The following is a 15,460-nucleotide window of genomic DNA, read 5'->3' on the forward strand; positions in this document are numbered from 1 at the left end:
GAGCAAACATGACCCTGTTATTTTTATTGACATGAGCATTCACTTGATCACATGCTGTGCACGCAACATGCGTCTCTTCAGAGCATCACCTTGAGCAAAAGCAGCTGTGCACTGGCTACACTATTGTGGTCGCTCACCTGCGTGTGTCAACATGTTTCTTCAGGGAACCAGACAGGGCAAAAGAAGAACTGCACTGATTACACTGATTACACTGATGTGTTCGATCACCTGTGTGTGTCAACAAGTGTATTTTAGGGAACCAGAATTAGCAAAAGCAGCATTGCACTGACAACACTGATGAGGTCGTTCACCTGTGTGTGTCAACATGTGTTTCTTCAGGGAACCAGAATGAGCAAAAGTAGCATTGCACTGACAACACTGATGAGGTCGTTCACCTGTGTGTGTCAACTTGTGTGTCTTCAGGTTACCAAACTGAGCAAATGCAGCACTGCATTGACCGCACTTATGTGGTCGTTCCCCTGTGTGTGTGTGAACATACACTAGTCACAAAAAGTCAAGGAACAAAAATTCAAAAAGTCATATCTCCGAAACGATTTCACCAATTTATTAATCGTTTACACCAAAGTACACCTTCTGGGCCACACATTAAATGTGGCAAATTTCATTGGTATCCAATAACGGAATGATGAGTTAAACTCAGTTCACTGCAAGCGTGTTGAATTTCAAAAGTCACAACTGTCTCATGTCAACAAAACAATGTCAGTAATGGGTATGGGCACCCCGCCGGGCCAAGCATTCGTTGCAGCGTCGACGCATGGACTGCACATGATTGTCTTCTGAGGAGCTGCTGGTCCAGGTTTTGCCATTCATGTTGGAGGTATGCCAGCAGGTCCTGAAGGGTGTTTGGGGGAGGGTGATTGTCTCGCAGCTGCCTGTCAAGATGATCCCAGACATTTTCGATTGGGTTTAAGTCTGGGCTGCAGGCTGGCCATTCCATTCTGTGAACTCCCTGCTGCTGCAGGAAGGCCCCAACCACCCTGGCGCGATGCGGTGTGGCGTTGTCGTCCTGCAAAGTGGCCTGGGGTCCCAGCTGTTGCAGGAAAGGGATGACAATCGGACCCAGGATCTCGTCCCTGTAGCGTGCCCCGGTCAGATTCCCCTGGATGTGGTACAGGGGGGTCTTATGGTTGGCAGAGAAGCCTCCCCATACCATCACGGAGCCTCCACCATACGCGAGGACCTCCTGGACACAGTCCTGGTTAAACCGTTCGCCTTCTCGTCGCCATACGGACAGCCGCTTGTCCGGATGCATCAGATTAAACCTGCTTTCGTCGCTGAAGAGAACAGTGGCCCATTGATGACGTGTCCATCTCGAATGACGAGCAGACCAGTCTCGGCGGGCTCGTTTGTGGACTGGAGTCAGCTTGGGCTTCTTGGCTGGTACTCTGGAATGGAGACGCACGTTGTGGAGACGGTTCCTGATGGTCTGCGTGCTGACTTGAATGTTGGTAGCCACCCTTAGCTGCACCCTGATGCGCTCTACAGTGATGGTGCGTGACGTCAGAGCCTGGCGGACGATGTAACGATCAGCCCTTGCATCAGTCTTTTTTGGTCTCCCAGATCTTGGCCTGTCCTGGACCCGTCCAGTCGCTCTCCAGCGTTCTTGTAGCCTCCAGACAACCGATGGAGACACCCCAAGTCGGTGGGCAACAGCTCGGAAGGTGGCGCCGCGCTGAAGCCAGGCAAGGGCTCGTCCTTTGTCGACATCTGGCAGCGATCGTCTCTGGACCATGGTGTTGGAATGGACCATAACTGTGAAACGCTGGCTTATAAAGGCTTTCAGTGCGGTGAGTTTCACAGCCCAGACGTCCGCCTAGCACGTGCCATGATCAGTTCCGATGTTCAGTGCCAATGTTCATTCTGCTGAGCCAGTGAATTTAGGCGCATTTTTGACGTGGAGGGCCTGCACTTTCCGCCTGCCTAGCACCGCGTCCGTGCATCACATGCGGCCAATGATGCTGTCTTGACAATTTGCGAGTTGTTGTCAGTGCATTAGCCAAGTTTGGTTGATTTCGTTTTTCGGGTTATGAAGATATTGCTGTTTGCTTTTTCCATGTGAATATGTCAGTTGTTCCTTGACTTTTTGTGACAAGTGTATGTTTCTTCAAGGAGGCCGACTCAAAAAAAGCAGAACTGCATTGACCGCACTTATGTGTTCGCTCTCTGTATGTGTCAACATGTTAGTTTCTTCAAGGAACAAGAATAAGCAAACGCAGCACTGCATTGATTGCACTTGTTTGGTCGTTCACCTGTGTGTGTCAACATGTGTTTCTTCAGGGAACCAGACAGGGCAAAAGCAGCACTGCATTGACCACACTTATGTGGTCGTTCCCCTGTGTGGGTCAATATGTGGTTCTTCAGGGAACCAGATCGAGCAAAAGCAGAACTGCATTGACCGCACTTATGTGTTCGCTCATCTGTATGTGTTTGTTTGTTTGTTTATTTGTTGCTTAACGTCCAGCCGACTACGCAGAGCCATATCAGGACGAATCTGAATGTGTCAACATGTGTTTCTTCAGGGAACAAGAATAAGCAAACGCAGCACTGCATTGACCGCACTTAAGTGGTCGTTCCCCTGTGTGTTTCAACATGTGTTTCTTCAAGGACCAAGACAGGCCAAAAGCAGAACTGCATTGACCGCACTTATGTGGTCGCTCACCTGTGTGTGTCAACATGTGTTTCTTCAGGTGACAAAACTGAGCAAAAGTAGCATTGCACTGACAACACTGATGAGGTCGTTCACCTGTGTGTGTCAAAATGTGTCTCTTCAGGTGACAAAACTGAGCAAAAGCAGCATTGCACTGACTACACTGATGAGGTCGTTCACCTGTGTGTGTCAACATATGTTTCTTCAAGCAACCAGCCCGAGCAAAAGCAGCATTGCATTGACAGCACTTATGTGGTCGCTCACCTGTGTGTATCAACATGTGTTGCTTCAGGGAACCAGACAGGGCAAAAGCAGCACTGCATTGACAGCACATATGTGGTCGCTCACCTGTGTGTATCAACATGTGTTTCTTCAGGGAACCAGCATTGGCAAAAGCAGTACTGCATTGGCAGCACTTATGTGGTCGCTCACCTGTGTGTATCAACATGTGTTGCTTCAGGGAACCAGACAGGGCAAAAGCAGCACTGCATTGACTGCACTTAAGTGGTCGTTCCCCTGTGTGTTTCAACATGTGTTTCTTCAAGGACCAAGACAGGGCAAAAGCAGAACTGCATTGACCGCACTTATGTGGTCGCTCACCTGTGTGTGTCAACATGTGATTCTTCAGGGAACCAGAATGAGCAAAAGTAGCATTGCACTGACAACACTGATGAGGTCGTTCACCTGTGTGTGTCAACATGTGTGTCTTCAGGTTACCAAACAGAGCAAAAGAAGCACTGCATTGACCGCACTTATGTGGTCGTTCCCCTGTGTGTGTGAACATATGTTTCTTCAAGGAGGCCGACTCAAAAAAAGCAGAACTGCATTGACCGCACTTATGTGTTTGCTCATCTGTATGTGTCAACATGTGTTTCTTCAGGGAACAAGAATAAGCAAACGCAGCACTGCATTGATTGCACTTGTTTGGTCGTTCACCTGTGTGTGTCAACATGTGTTTCTTCAGGGAACCAGACAGGGCAAAAGCAGCACTGCATTGACCACACTTATGTGGTCGTTCCCCTGTGTGGGTCAATATGTGGTTCTTCAGGGAACCAGATCGAGCAAAAGCAGCACTGCATTGACCACACTTATGTGGTCGTTCCCCTGTGTGGGTCAATATGTGGTTCTTCAGGGAACCAGATCGAGCAAAAGCAGAACTGCATTGACCGCACTTATGTGTTCGCTCATCTGTATGTGTTTGTTTGTTTGTTTGTTTATTTGTTGCTTAACGTCCAGCCGACTACGCAGAGCCATATCAGGACGAATCTGAATGTGTCAACATGTGTTTCTTCAGGGAACAAGAATAAGCAAACGCAGCACTGCATTGACCGCACTTAAGTGGTCGTTCCCCTGTGTGTTTCAACATGTGTTTCTTCAAGGACCAAGACAGGCCAAAAGCAGAACTGCATTGACCGCACTTATGTGGTCGCTCACCTGTGTGTGTCAACATGTGTTTCTTCAGGTGACAAAACTGAGCAAAAGTAGCATTGCACTGACAACACTGATGAGGTCGTTCACCTGTGTGTGTCAAAATGTGTCTCTTCAGGTGACAAAACTGAGCAAAACCAGCATTGCACTGACTACACTGATGAGGTCGTTCACCTGTGTGTGTCAACATATGTTTCTTCAAGCAACCAGCCCGAGCAAAAGCAGCATTGCATTGACAGCACTTATGTGGTCGCTCACCTGTGTGTATCAACATGTGTTGCTTCAGGGAACCAGACAGGGCAAAAGCAGCACTGCATTGACAGCACATATGTGGTCGCTCACCTGTGTGTATCAACATGTGTTTTTTAAGGGAACCAGCATTGGCAAAAGCAGTACTGCATTGGCAGCACTTATGTGGTCGCTCACCTGTGTGTATCAACATGTGTTGCTTCAGGGAACCAGACAGGGCAAAAGCAGCACTGCATTGACTGCACTTAAGTGGTCGTTCCCCTGTGTGTTTCAACATGTGTTTCTTCAAGGACCAAGACAGGGCAAAAGCAGAACTGCATTGACCGCACTTATGTGGTCGCTCACCTGTGTGTGTCAACATGTGATTCTTCAGGGAACCAGAATGAGCAAAAGTAGCATTGCACTGACAACACTGATGAGGTCGTTCACCTGTGTGTGTCAACATGTGTGTCTTCAGGTTACCAAACAGAGCAAAAGCAGCACTGCATTGACCGCACTTATGTGGTCGTTCCCCTGTGTGTGTGAACATATGTTTCTTCAAGGAGGCCGACTCAAAAAAAGCAGAACTGCATTGACCGCACTTATGTGTTTGCTCATCTGTATGTGTCAACATGTGTTTCTTCAGGGAACAAGAATAAGCAAACGCAGCACTGCATTGATTGCACTTGTTTGGTCGTTCACCTGTGTGTGTCAACATGTGTTTCTTCAGGGAACCAGACAGGGCAAAAGCAGCACTGCATTGACCACACTTATGTGGTCGTTCCCCTGCGTGGGTCAATATGTGGTTCTTCAGGGAACCAGATCGAGCAAAAGCAGCACTGCATTGACCGCACTTATGTGGTCGTTCCCCTGTGTGCGTGAACATATGTTTCTTCAAGGAGGCCGACTTAGAAAAAGCAGCACTGCATTCACCACACTTATGTGGTCGTTCCCCTGTGTGTGTGATAATATGTTTCTTCAAGTAACCACATCGAGCAAAAGCAGCACTGCATTGATTGCACTTATGTGGTCGCTCATCTGTGTGTGTCAACATGTGTTTCTTCAGGGAACGAGATCGAGCAAAAGCAGCACTGCATTGATCACACTTATGTGGTCGTTCACCTATATGCTTTAGTAGATGTCTCTCCAATCCGCTTGGAAAATCAAAGACAGAACTAGAATGTGAGCATCGATGCACTTGTTTTCGTAGACGTTTAAACGTGTGCTCCTTTGGTCGAGTTTTACCAGCAGACAAGGTTGCTCCTGTGCTGTTTGTGTTTAGCTGTGAATCAGTGTTGAAGTTACTGTCAGTACCAGACAGCTCTTCTCCTGCCTCTTCCTTCAGCCAGGTATCACTGTCAGTACAGCCTGTGGATAGTCCTTCTCCTGCCTCTTTCTTCAGCCAGGTATCACTTTCAGCACTGGCTGTAGCTTGTCCTTCTCCTGCCTCTTTCTTCAGCCAGGTATCACTGTCAGCACTGACTGTAGCTTGTCCTTCTCCTGCCTCTTCCTTCTGCCAGGTATCACTGTCAACATTGGCTGCAGCTTGTCCTGTAACAGACAATTTGCTGACACATTTTAAAAGCACCAAAGGTAAAAGCTGGTCCTCAAATTACTTCCAAAGTTATAAATGTACCAAAAGATATTCTGTGTTGCAAACAATGCTACCATGTTGGAGGACTGCCTTCACTTTTTAAAAGAAAGTGTTATAAAAGCTTAATTACAACATGTCAAAAACAAGAGGCGAAGCCTTCAAGGCTCACGTAAGAAATCGACAAACAGTAACACAAACTCAATCACTCCGTCACACATACACACACACACACACACACAGTAAGCATAGGTGAAACTGTGCAAGAAAGCGAGACACTAGATCTGCCAACTAGTCTCGGCCCGCTCACAATAACAATGACCGAGACTTTCAGTAATTGATCAACATTTCGTCGGCACGTATGTAGTTAAAGTGTGTATCCAAAGAAAACGGGTGGTGGGGGGGTTTTGGGGGGGTAAAAACAGCTGACTGGTTTGTGTCGTGTGTGGTATGTAGACCAGGTCAGGGGTCAAGGTTAGGTCAGATCGTGTGAAGGATTGTGGTATAGATACAGTTATCACCGAGCTGCAGTTCGCCGATTCGGAGAAGACGACTCATGATTTCACATTGTTCGGTTTCGTAGCTCCAGAAAAATAGATAAAGAAGATACCAAAGGAGATTTCCTACAGGTTAATCTGCACAGCGTGTTTCCAGTGTCTGCGCAAGGAAGCGCAGTGTCGATCTGCTTCGCCTCTTGTTAGTGTATGTGGTGAACATTTACTATACAGCTAGGGGCCCGTCATGGGCAGCGCATCTCAACTACATGTACTTTGTTGCCAACATCTGAGAGAGGTAGTGCCCCAAAGCTCCTTTGTTCGCTTTCATTTTATGGATTACCATACTTGTGGTGCTAAAGGTCAAATCATGCCGCATGCGTGTAGATGAATGTTCATGCACAGTGGATTCCCCAGATTCGTCAAAATCGGCCAAAACTCTTCCCAAACAGTCAGATCAATATAGTGAGCAGTATCTCTTTCAGCTATTCAGGGCTAACACCTTTCCAGTTCTCGCTGGGAATACGATTTTTGAAAACGTATAAAACCGAAAAATCCGGTTTCTTAAAGTAAAACTTTGTTCTTTGTCCCTACGAGATAATAAAAAAAAAGCCTTAGCTTCTGGGGGGTGCTGCTGCGGACCCTTGCCTTTCGGGTGTTTCACTTTTTTTTGGTGTTAGCCCTGGCTATTCTTATAGTAAGTCTATGGTTTTGCCATAAAAGACCTAAATTCGTCACACACATAAGATAATCATAGTACATGTACCTAATTAACATTTGATCGTTAATTGTGATCACATTTTTAGAGTAAACATAACATATGTATTTTATTTTCAGATTCAAAACTTGATGTAGAATACGATGCAATCAATTTTGAATCTGTTTGCACTTTTTTTTATTTCATGGTAACTTTAATGAGCGAACTAATTAATTAATTTTTAAGCCTCCAAGCGGAAATTTAGTGCAATACCAAAGTCCGGCCTTCGTCGAAGATTACTTGCATGCTCGTACATGTATTCATGTTTTTAACTCAATCATGGCGCATCTAAATTGTCTAATTGTTGCCTCCCGGCACACAATTTTGACCCATTTAAAAATAATTTAAAAATTAAGTAGATGTGCAACGCCAAGGCACTGCATACCCCAGCGAAAGACAAACCCCTCTCTCTCTCTCTCTCTCTCTCTCTCTCTCTCTCTCTCTCTCTCAAACACACACACACACACACCCCAAGTTACACACGTACACACATACACACTCACTCACACGCACTCACTCACTCTCTCACACACACTTCATACACACAAAACACACACCCATACGCACTTATAGACAGACGGACATACACACCTTTACAAACAAACACACATACACACACACATACACTTACGCACACGCACAAACACACACCCACTCTCTCTCTCTCTCTCTCAGACTCTCTCTCTCTCTCTCTTATACACACACACCCACACAAACACACACACACACACACATGTACTGCACACGCATGTACGCACGCACACACCCACACACACACACATTGACTCACACAAATCTCATACACACAAAACACACACTCATACGCACATACACGGTTGGCCTAGTGGTAAGGCGTCCGCCCCGTGATCGGTCGTGGGTTAGAACCCAGGCCGGGTCATACCTGAGACTTTAACATTGGCAATCTAGTGACTGCTCCGCCTGGCGTCTGGCATTATGGGGTTAGTGCATGCTAGGACTGGTTGGTCCGGTGTCAGAATAATGTGACTGGGTGAGACATGAAGCCTGTGCTGCGACTTCTGCCTTGTGTGTGGCGCACGTTATATCTCAAAGCAGCACCGCCCTGATAATTATGGCCCTTCGTGGTCGGCTGGGCGTTAAGCAAACAAACAAACAAATACGCACATAGACAGACGGACACACACACCTTTACAAACAAACACATATACACACTCATACACACACAAACATACACACAAACTCATGCACACACACATTCACACACACACACTCTTTCTCCCTCTCTCTCACTCTTTCTTACACACACACACACACACACACACACACACACACACACACACACACACGCACACACACACACACACGCACACACACACACACACACACACACACACACACACGAGTACAGACTCATGCACGCGCACACACACACACACACACACATACACATACACACACTAACACTAACACGTGCACAAAATGAACACACACACACACACACCGCGAGAGAAAAAGACTACAGGGAGGCATGACGTCATGATGCATTAATTGACGTCAAAGACTTTTGACCGTGACGTAATCTTCTTACGCGAGCTTTATCATAGTCTTGAACAACCACACACACCAAGTCTTGGAAACTACAAAATTTCTACCCGTCCAAAGCGGCCTTGGGTGGCGTTTGCTCAAAAAATGGGGGCGCCTATTGCACCCACCGTAGTTTTGTTAGTATGGTCCCAATTTTTGGTGAACTTCCATCTTCAACTGTAGCCCATAGCCGGGCACAAAGAATCCTTCTTTATCATGTATTATCGGAATGAAAATGCGTTTGTGGGATACCTCCAGCTTCGCTGGGATCAACAACACAAGATAACCTTACCTACCTTACATTTTTGCAAAGTTTGAAACTTGCTCTTTCAGAAAATATTTGAAAGAATGTTGTCTTTTGTTGTCTTCACATCCAGTCAAACTACCTCTTTGAAGCAAAAAAACAAAAACAATTTCTATGTCATGGGTTCATCATACACAATGTCATGATCAACACTTTCATTGTTCGAATCATCACCCAAATCATCGTCTATTGGCACAAACTCGTCACCAGAATCTAAAATATCATCTCCACTATCATCATCACTTAGATCAAGATCAGAACCATCCTGAATAACAAGTTCTTTAGCACTCTTTTCAAGTTAATACGTTTTGTAGCAGAACGATCCGCCATTTTGGACGGCCCCAAAGGGTTTAAAATCGTGATCGTGATTGGCGTTATTTTACCTTTCTGTGACCGTGATTGCCGAAATTTCCATTTCTGTGATCGTGATGGGACTTTGCCCGTGATCCGTGATGACAAAAAAAATCAAGTCTCGTGATCGTGATCGTCATTTGTTTTCGTGATCGTGATGGGCATGCATTATTGCAAAGCATTTTATTTTCAACGTACATTTTTCACAGCTGTATCACTCTATGATCCTCTATTCGTCAAGGTGTTCGTGATCGTGAAAACAAAAATCAGGGTAACTGTGATCGTGAAAGCTAAAATTTCCCTTCCCGTGATCGTGATGATACCCCCCCTTTGGGGCCCTCATCTTGGAAAAGTCAAAACATGTGGGTCACACACCGTCAAAGAAATCAAACATTATTCTCAACAATTTACAGTGAATGGTACTGTTGGGCGCAAAGTAAGAATCTGGGGCAGAGTTGGAATAATTGGGATTTCCCGAAACCTCATTTGATTTCCAACAAAGCGCCGCATTTCCGGAAACGAGCTGCCTCGTTCTAGAAATGGCAACCCTTCGACTGGCACAAAAAAAAGTATACCCTTTTCACAGGTCATGAATAAGGTATATGAAAAAGCAAGGTCTTATACAGGGGAAGTCTTGAATTGGGGGTGTGGGGGTACACTTGTAACAATTCTCTCAGTGACATTCACTCAGCGCATGCAGCTAGCTAGTTGCTGCTGTCTCGATCTATTTTGAACACAATGATTTTTTCTCTTCTCAGAGTAGAGTGTTAGTTTGTTACAGCAGGCTGCAATCATCTTTAATTTGAATCAACATTTTGCAACAATCAATCACATCAATATAGCGCACAGACTGACTTGCACATTACGTTTAAAGAGCCTAGATTACCATGCAGTGACAAGAACCTACTCAGTAAAGGGACGTAATGCTGTCTCTGCAGCCCAGAGAGACTGTGTGAGTTTACAGATCTCTGGTTTGATATACAATCAGTTAAGACTGAGTAAAACATTATTACAATGATAGTTACCAGTGAAAAGTAATATCGGAACACTCTTGTGTTTTTGTTGTTGTAAAATGTCAGATCTGAAACGTTAAAAATGTAAAATTGGTGCGTTTTGGTCGAGTGGGATGGGTCGTTGAACTGTGTTGTTACAGCCAACCGAAGTTATCAAAAGTGTTTTGCTTTTTGTAATTCGGTTGGTTTGGTGCGTTATACAATGCATCTGCTTTTTCAAGACTAAGCATTGATCACTTTAAAACACAAGGATCATCATAGGCCATCATGACTTGTATCATTTTACATCGCATTCTAAGAAAGAGCAGAATTCTCAGTATGCGCGCGGTACATTTGTAGAATCGCGTAGCGCAAAGTTGGAATTCCAACAATGGCGGCCATTGTTGGAATTCCAACAAAGCGCAGGTCATTTCCGGAAAAGCGCCGATGACGAGATGGGTCGCAGCAGTCCCACTGTAGACAGGCAGAAGTTTACTGTGGGGGTTGTTTCCCTTGGTCAGCGGGGCCATTCACACCGTTAAAAAATTCGTTACATACGTCGGATCGTAACATCAGAGGTGCCGGCACCGCAAAGCACGGCTGTCGGATTAGGAAGTCTGATACAACGCGAATGAGTTAATGCCCTTAAACTGTCACTGTCAACCCAGGATCTTTATTAAACACACGGCATGTTATGCAGACACCAAGAGTAACTCACAGTTCAGAGAGCTGACTTTAAATAATAAATCCCTTCGCAAACTCTGGATTCAAACCCATGACAATCACAATGACATCACCAGTTTCCGCGCCAGACCAGCTACCGACCGAGTGTTTCTGCCCATTAGTCCCTACTGGCCTGATATCACACAATCACCATTCCTTACTTTGTACTAAACAAGTCGATTAAAGCGAAATTACTACATTTAGTCAAGTTGTGGAACTCACAGAATGAAACTGAACGCACTGCATTTTTTTCACAATGACCGTAGTCTGCCGCTCATGCAAAAGGCAGTGAAATTGACAAGCCTGTTTAGCACGGCAGTGGCTGCGCTGTGCTGCATAGCACGCTAAAAATTACTGTACCTCTCTTTGTTTTAACTTTCTAAGAGTGTTTTTAATCCAAACATATCATATCTATATGTTTTTGGAATCAGGAACCGACAAGGAATAAGATGAAATTGTTTTTAAATCGATTTCGGACATTTAATTTTAATCATAATGTTTATATTTTTAATGTTCAGAGCTTATTTTTAATCCGAATGTAACATATTTATAATATATGTTTTTGGAATCAGAAAATGATGAAGAATAAGATGAACGTAAAAAAATTAATTTTAACTACAATTTTCAGATTTCATAAAGTTTGCTTCAGTAGTTTACTCTGAATCTCTCAACACACACACACATACACCACGACCCTCGTCTCGATTCCTCCTCTATGTTAAAACATTTAGTCAAAACGTGACTGAATGTAAAAAGACTAGCCTGATATCACACAACACATGCTCGCCTGTGCACGCATGCCCACATACACACACCCAAAACACATACACACACAACCTTGCTTGCTGTAAAACACAGGGTACAGATACTCACCATGTGTATGTTGCTGGGTCATAAACCAAGACTGTGGTGGCTCTTCAGCGACATCAATCTCAATCTTCACCTCCGTCTTCACTGCCGGGTCCTCTCTCTCCATCCTGTGACAAGGAGACAATCATGTAGAGTAGAAAGTTACGTCTCACAAAGAGCACCAAATTCTCTACCCTTATACTTGGAACCCCCCTTCCTAGACCTCCATAGATCTGAGTAAATAAGCTAGGTCTTAAAAAGCAGGGAGTCTTAAAATAGGGGTATATTTTCAAAAGCTATGAATAGAAAGTCTGAGAAAAGAGGGCCTTGAAAGGGAGGGGGTCTTAAAAGACCCCCCGCGGGTTAGGGGAAGAATTTACCCGATGCTCCCCAGCATGTCGTAAGAGGCGACTAACGGATTCTGTTTCTCCTTTTACCCTTGTTAAGTGTTTCTTGTATAGAATATAGTCAATTTTTGTAAAGATTTTAGTCAAGCAGTATGTAAGAAATGTTAAAGTCCTTTGTACTGGAAACTTGCATTCTCCCAGTAAGGTCATATATTGTACTACGTTGCAAGCCCGGCCTGGAGCAAATTTTTGATTAATGCTTTTGTGAACAAGAAACAATTGACAAGGATCCCCACTCCCCCCTTTCCCCGTCGCGATATAACCTTTGTGGTTGAAAACGACGTTAGTTGCCAAGGCTGGGGGCTCCGGTGTAGCAATGTGAGATTAATGACTGTCACCTTTCGGACTCGGCCTCGTTGATCTTGTATAAACTCCTGACTGAACAAAAAAAACACCCTTCCATAGTACTGATGATCGATCTCGGGTACCTTACAAGTTACATTCATGGGGTCAAATATATATGTCCAACTACAGTTTTATATATATTTAAAGAAATTAAACTTAGAAATTTGATTCATCCTGAAATGTTTCCCTTCTCATTCAAGGGACCTTACCACTCGGTACACGTTTTTGAAGAAATCGAATTTTTGGTTGAAATAATTATTAAAGTAAAACATTACCAGTACCACCAATTTTCTTCACATGCAAGAAACTGACATGCTTTTTGTCCTTAACCTTCGCCGGCACTCGTTATCGACTACACACGGACGCACTCGTGGGTCCGTGCGGACCCAGAAGGGTGTTTGATTGCAAATATCTCCTAAACGAGTTGGAATTCTTTAATGAGCTTTTAGAAATGCCTCAGACACCTAAAAAGCTATCATCTCCTAAAAGCTCATTAAATTTCAGTGATAATTAATTAATTATACACGGTATTTGGAACAATTAAAATATTATGGGTCTGCATGGCCCCACGAGTGCCACGGAAGGGTTAGCACAATTTTCCTTCTTTGAGAAGTATGGGTCTGCACGGCCCCACGAGTGCCTCGGAAGGGTATACACGCTTTTCCTTCTTTGAGAAGTATGGGTCTGCACGGCCCCACGAGTGCCTCGGAAGGGTATACACGCTTTTCCTTCTTTGAAAAATATGGGTCCGCACGTCCCCACGAATGCTTCCGTGTGTAGTCTAAATTTGACCATTAATTAATTAATTAATTATCACTGAAATTTAATGAGCTTTTAGGAGATGATAGCTTGTTGGGTGTCTGAGGCATTTCTAAAAGCTCATTAAAAAAGTCCAACTCGTTTAAGAGATATTTGCAATCAAACACCCTCCTGGGTCCGCACGGACCCACGAGTGCCGGCGAAGGTTAAATAAGTTCACATCGTTAATTTGATCAGGAAACAACATTTCAGTCTTGAGTCTATATATCCAGTCGGAAAGGTGACAGAGTCGCCAATCTCACATCGCTACACCGTAACCGACGTCCCGAGCCACTCCGGTTTTTGTTCCTTTTTTTTCTCACTCAAGGGGCGTAACCACTCGGTGCGATTTCTAATTAATCGAATTTTGGAAAAAATCTATCAAATTTCATCACAAATCGGTAATCTTGAACTTTAGCGTGTTAAATTCATAGCTCAGAATCCAGTGACATTCTTTACTTATTTTTGATACAAGTCGATGTAAGCAAGCCAAAGAACATTTGTCGTGAAATTAACTGATGAATTGAGCTCCAAACTTGAGCATAATTAATTAATTTGGTTGTTCAATCGACGAAAATGCACCGAAAATGGCGTACGTTGTCAACCATGGGACATCATTTACACGAAAGTTGACTCCCTTGTCCGCTCATTCGGATAATTCCTTCTTTGACCCATGTAAACAGAAATGCATTCGTACAGTTCATCGGAGTTCATTCCGTAACTTCAAAGGGATCTAAAATGACTTGTTATGATTACAAGTGCAGGTTCTACACATTTGGAGACTTAAAATTAAATGCCTCTGAGTCAAGTTATGAGCTATGAATTTAACACGCTAAAGAGACCTTTTGTGTTTTGATTCCTTTTCCAAATTGTTCAAAATTCATATAGTTTCATTTTAAACCTTCGCAGTGAGTATCCAAAATCCCGTGCCGTACAGACTACAGAAAGTTTTCTTTCTTCCCGAGGACCACTGTCGACTGGAACTCCCTCCCATCAGATGTTGTTGAGGCCCCCTCCTATAATGCCTTCTGCTTGAGGGCAATGAGGGCCATACAGGCACAGTAACCGCCCGCCCCCTGCCCCACTGTTAATTTTTTATTTTTCTCCTTTTATTTTTTTTATGCTAAGGACACACACTTGCACTTCGCCAACATGTTAGTAATGGTCAATAATTGATCGCTGAACATTAATGGAAAAAGAAGAAGTTCAAGATTACCCACATCTCCTTCACTTGCAAGAACTTGGCATGCTTTTCTCGCTCTAGATAACTGTACCAAATGAAATTGGTGGGGAGGCATTCATTCTAGAGTTTATTTAGGCTGACGCGAGGCTGACCTACTACGTATATAAAGCTGCATGTGACGATACATTTGACCCCGAATTAAAGCTTTTCCTGCTTTTGGCCCTACTGAAGACGTGCCACGGTGAATGTGCAGTAAAAATACAAATTGGTGAAAGTAAAGAATACAAAGAAAATGCGGGTTTTACCTCCAAAGACAGCGCGACTCGCAGAAACGCAGCAAAATGTTTGCTTTTTCTGCTTCTTCCGTCGATCGGCATTAGTTCTGCAGAGTGATTCCCCTTGCTACGATTCTGTCTCTTTGCCACATACTGCTGAATTAATGTAGTGCAACATATTACTCAGAAAAACTGAACTAATGTAGCGCAAGGGCTTAGTTATGTGAATATATGTGTATGTGTTTGTATGTATGTGTGTGTGTTATCAAGAGAGAGAGAAAGAGAGAGAGAGAGAGAGAGAGAAGAGAGAGAGAGAGAGAGAGAGAGAGAGAGAGAAAGAGAAAAAAAAGGAGAGAGAGAGAAAGAGAGAGAGAGAGAGAGAGAGAGAGAGAGAGAGAGAGTTGTGTGTTGGCTAACTTAAATTTAATTGTACCAGGATCCATACAAAAGGAACATAATTATGCTCAGGCATTGTCTGCACTGGTACTTGTCAGTGTGAAAAAC

General features: G+C 44.1%; 2 protein-coding genes across 2 annotated transcripts; both read right to left on the reverse strand.

Annotated features, from left to right (window-relative positions):
* Nucleotides 1–1,204: 1,204 nt before the first annotated feature.
* Nucleotides 1,205–3,746, reverse strand: LOC138970743 (zinc finger protein 431-like). Its single transcript, XM_070343243.1, has one exon. It carries the CDS (start codon nucleotides 3,618–3,620, stop codon nucleotides 2,502–2,504), a length of 1,119 nt encoding a protein of 372 aa, XP_070199344.1. The 5' UTR covers nucleotides 3,621–3,746; the 3' UTR covers nucleotides 1,205–2,501.
* A 20-nt stretch (nucleotides 3,747–3,766) lies between these two features.
* On the reverse strand, nucleotides 3,767–15,053 carry LOC138970733 (zinc finger protein 431-like). The gene is made up of 3 exons (XM_070343233.1): nucleotides 14,987–15,053; nucleotides 11,973–12,076; nucleotides 3,767–5,875 (listed from the first exon to the last, which is right to left on the reverse strand). Exons 2-3 carry the CDS (start codon nucleotides 12,073–12,075, stop codon nucleotides 3,924–3,926), a joined length of 2,055 nt encoding a protein of 684 aa, XP_070199334.1. The 5' UTR covers nucleotide 12,076; nucleotides 14,987–15,053; the 3' UTR covers nucleotides 3,767–3,923.
* Between the last annotated feature and the right edge of the window lie 407 nt (nucleotides 15,054–15,460).

This window comes from Littorina saxatilis, linkage group LG7 (genome assembly GCF_037325665.1).
Source record: "Littorina saxatilis isolate snail1 linkage group LG7, US_GU_Lsax_2.0, whole genome shotgun sequence".
NCBI lineage: Eukaryota > Metazoa > Mollusca > Gastropoda > Littorinimorpha > Littorinidae > Littorina > Littorina saxatilis.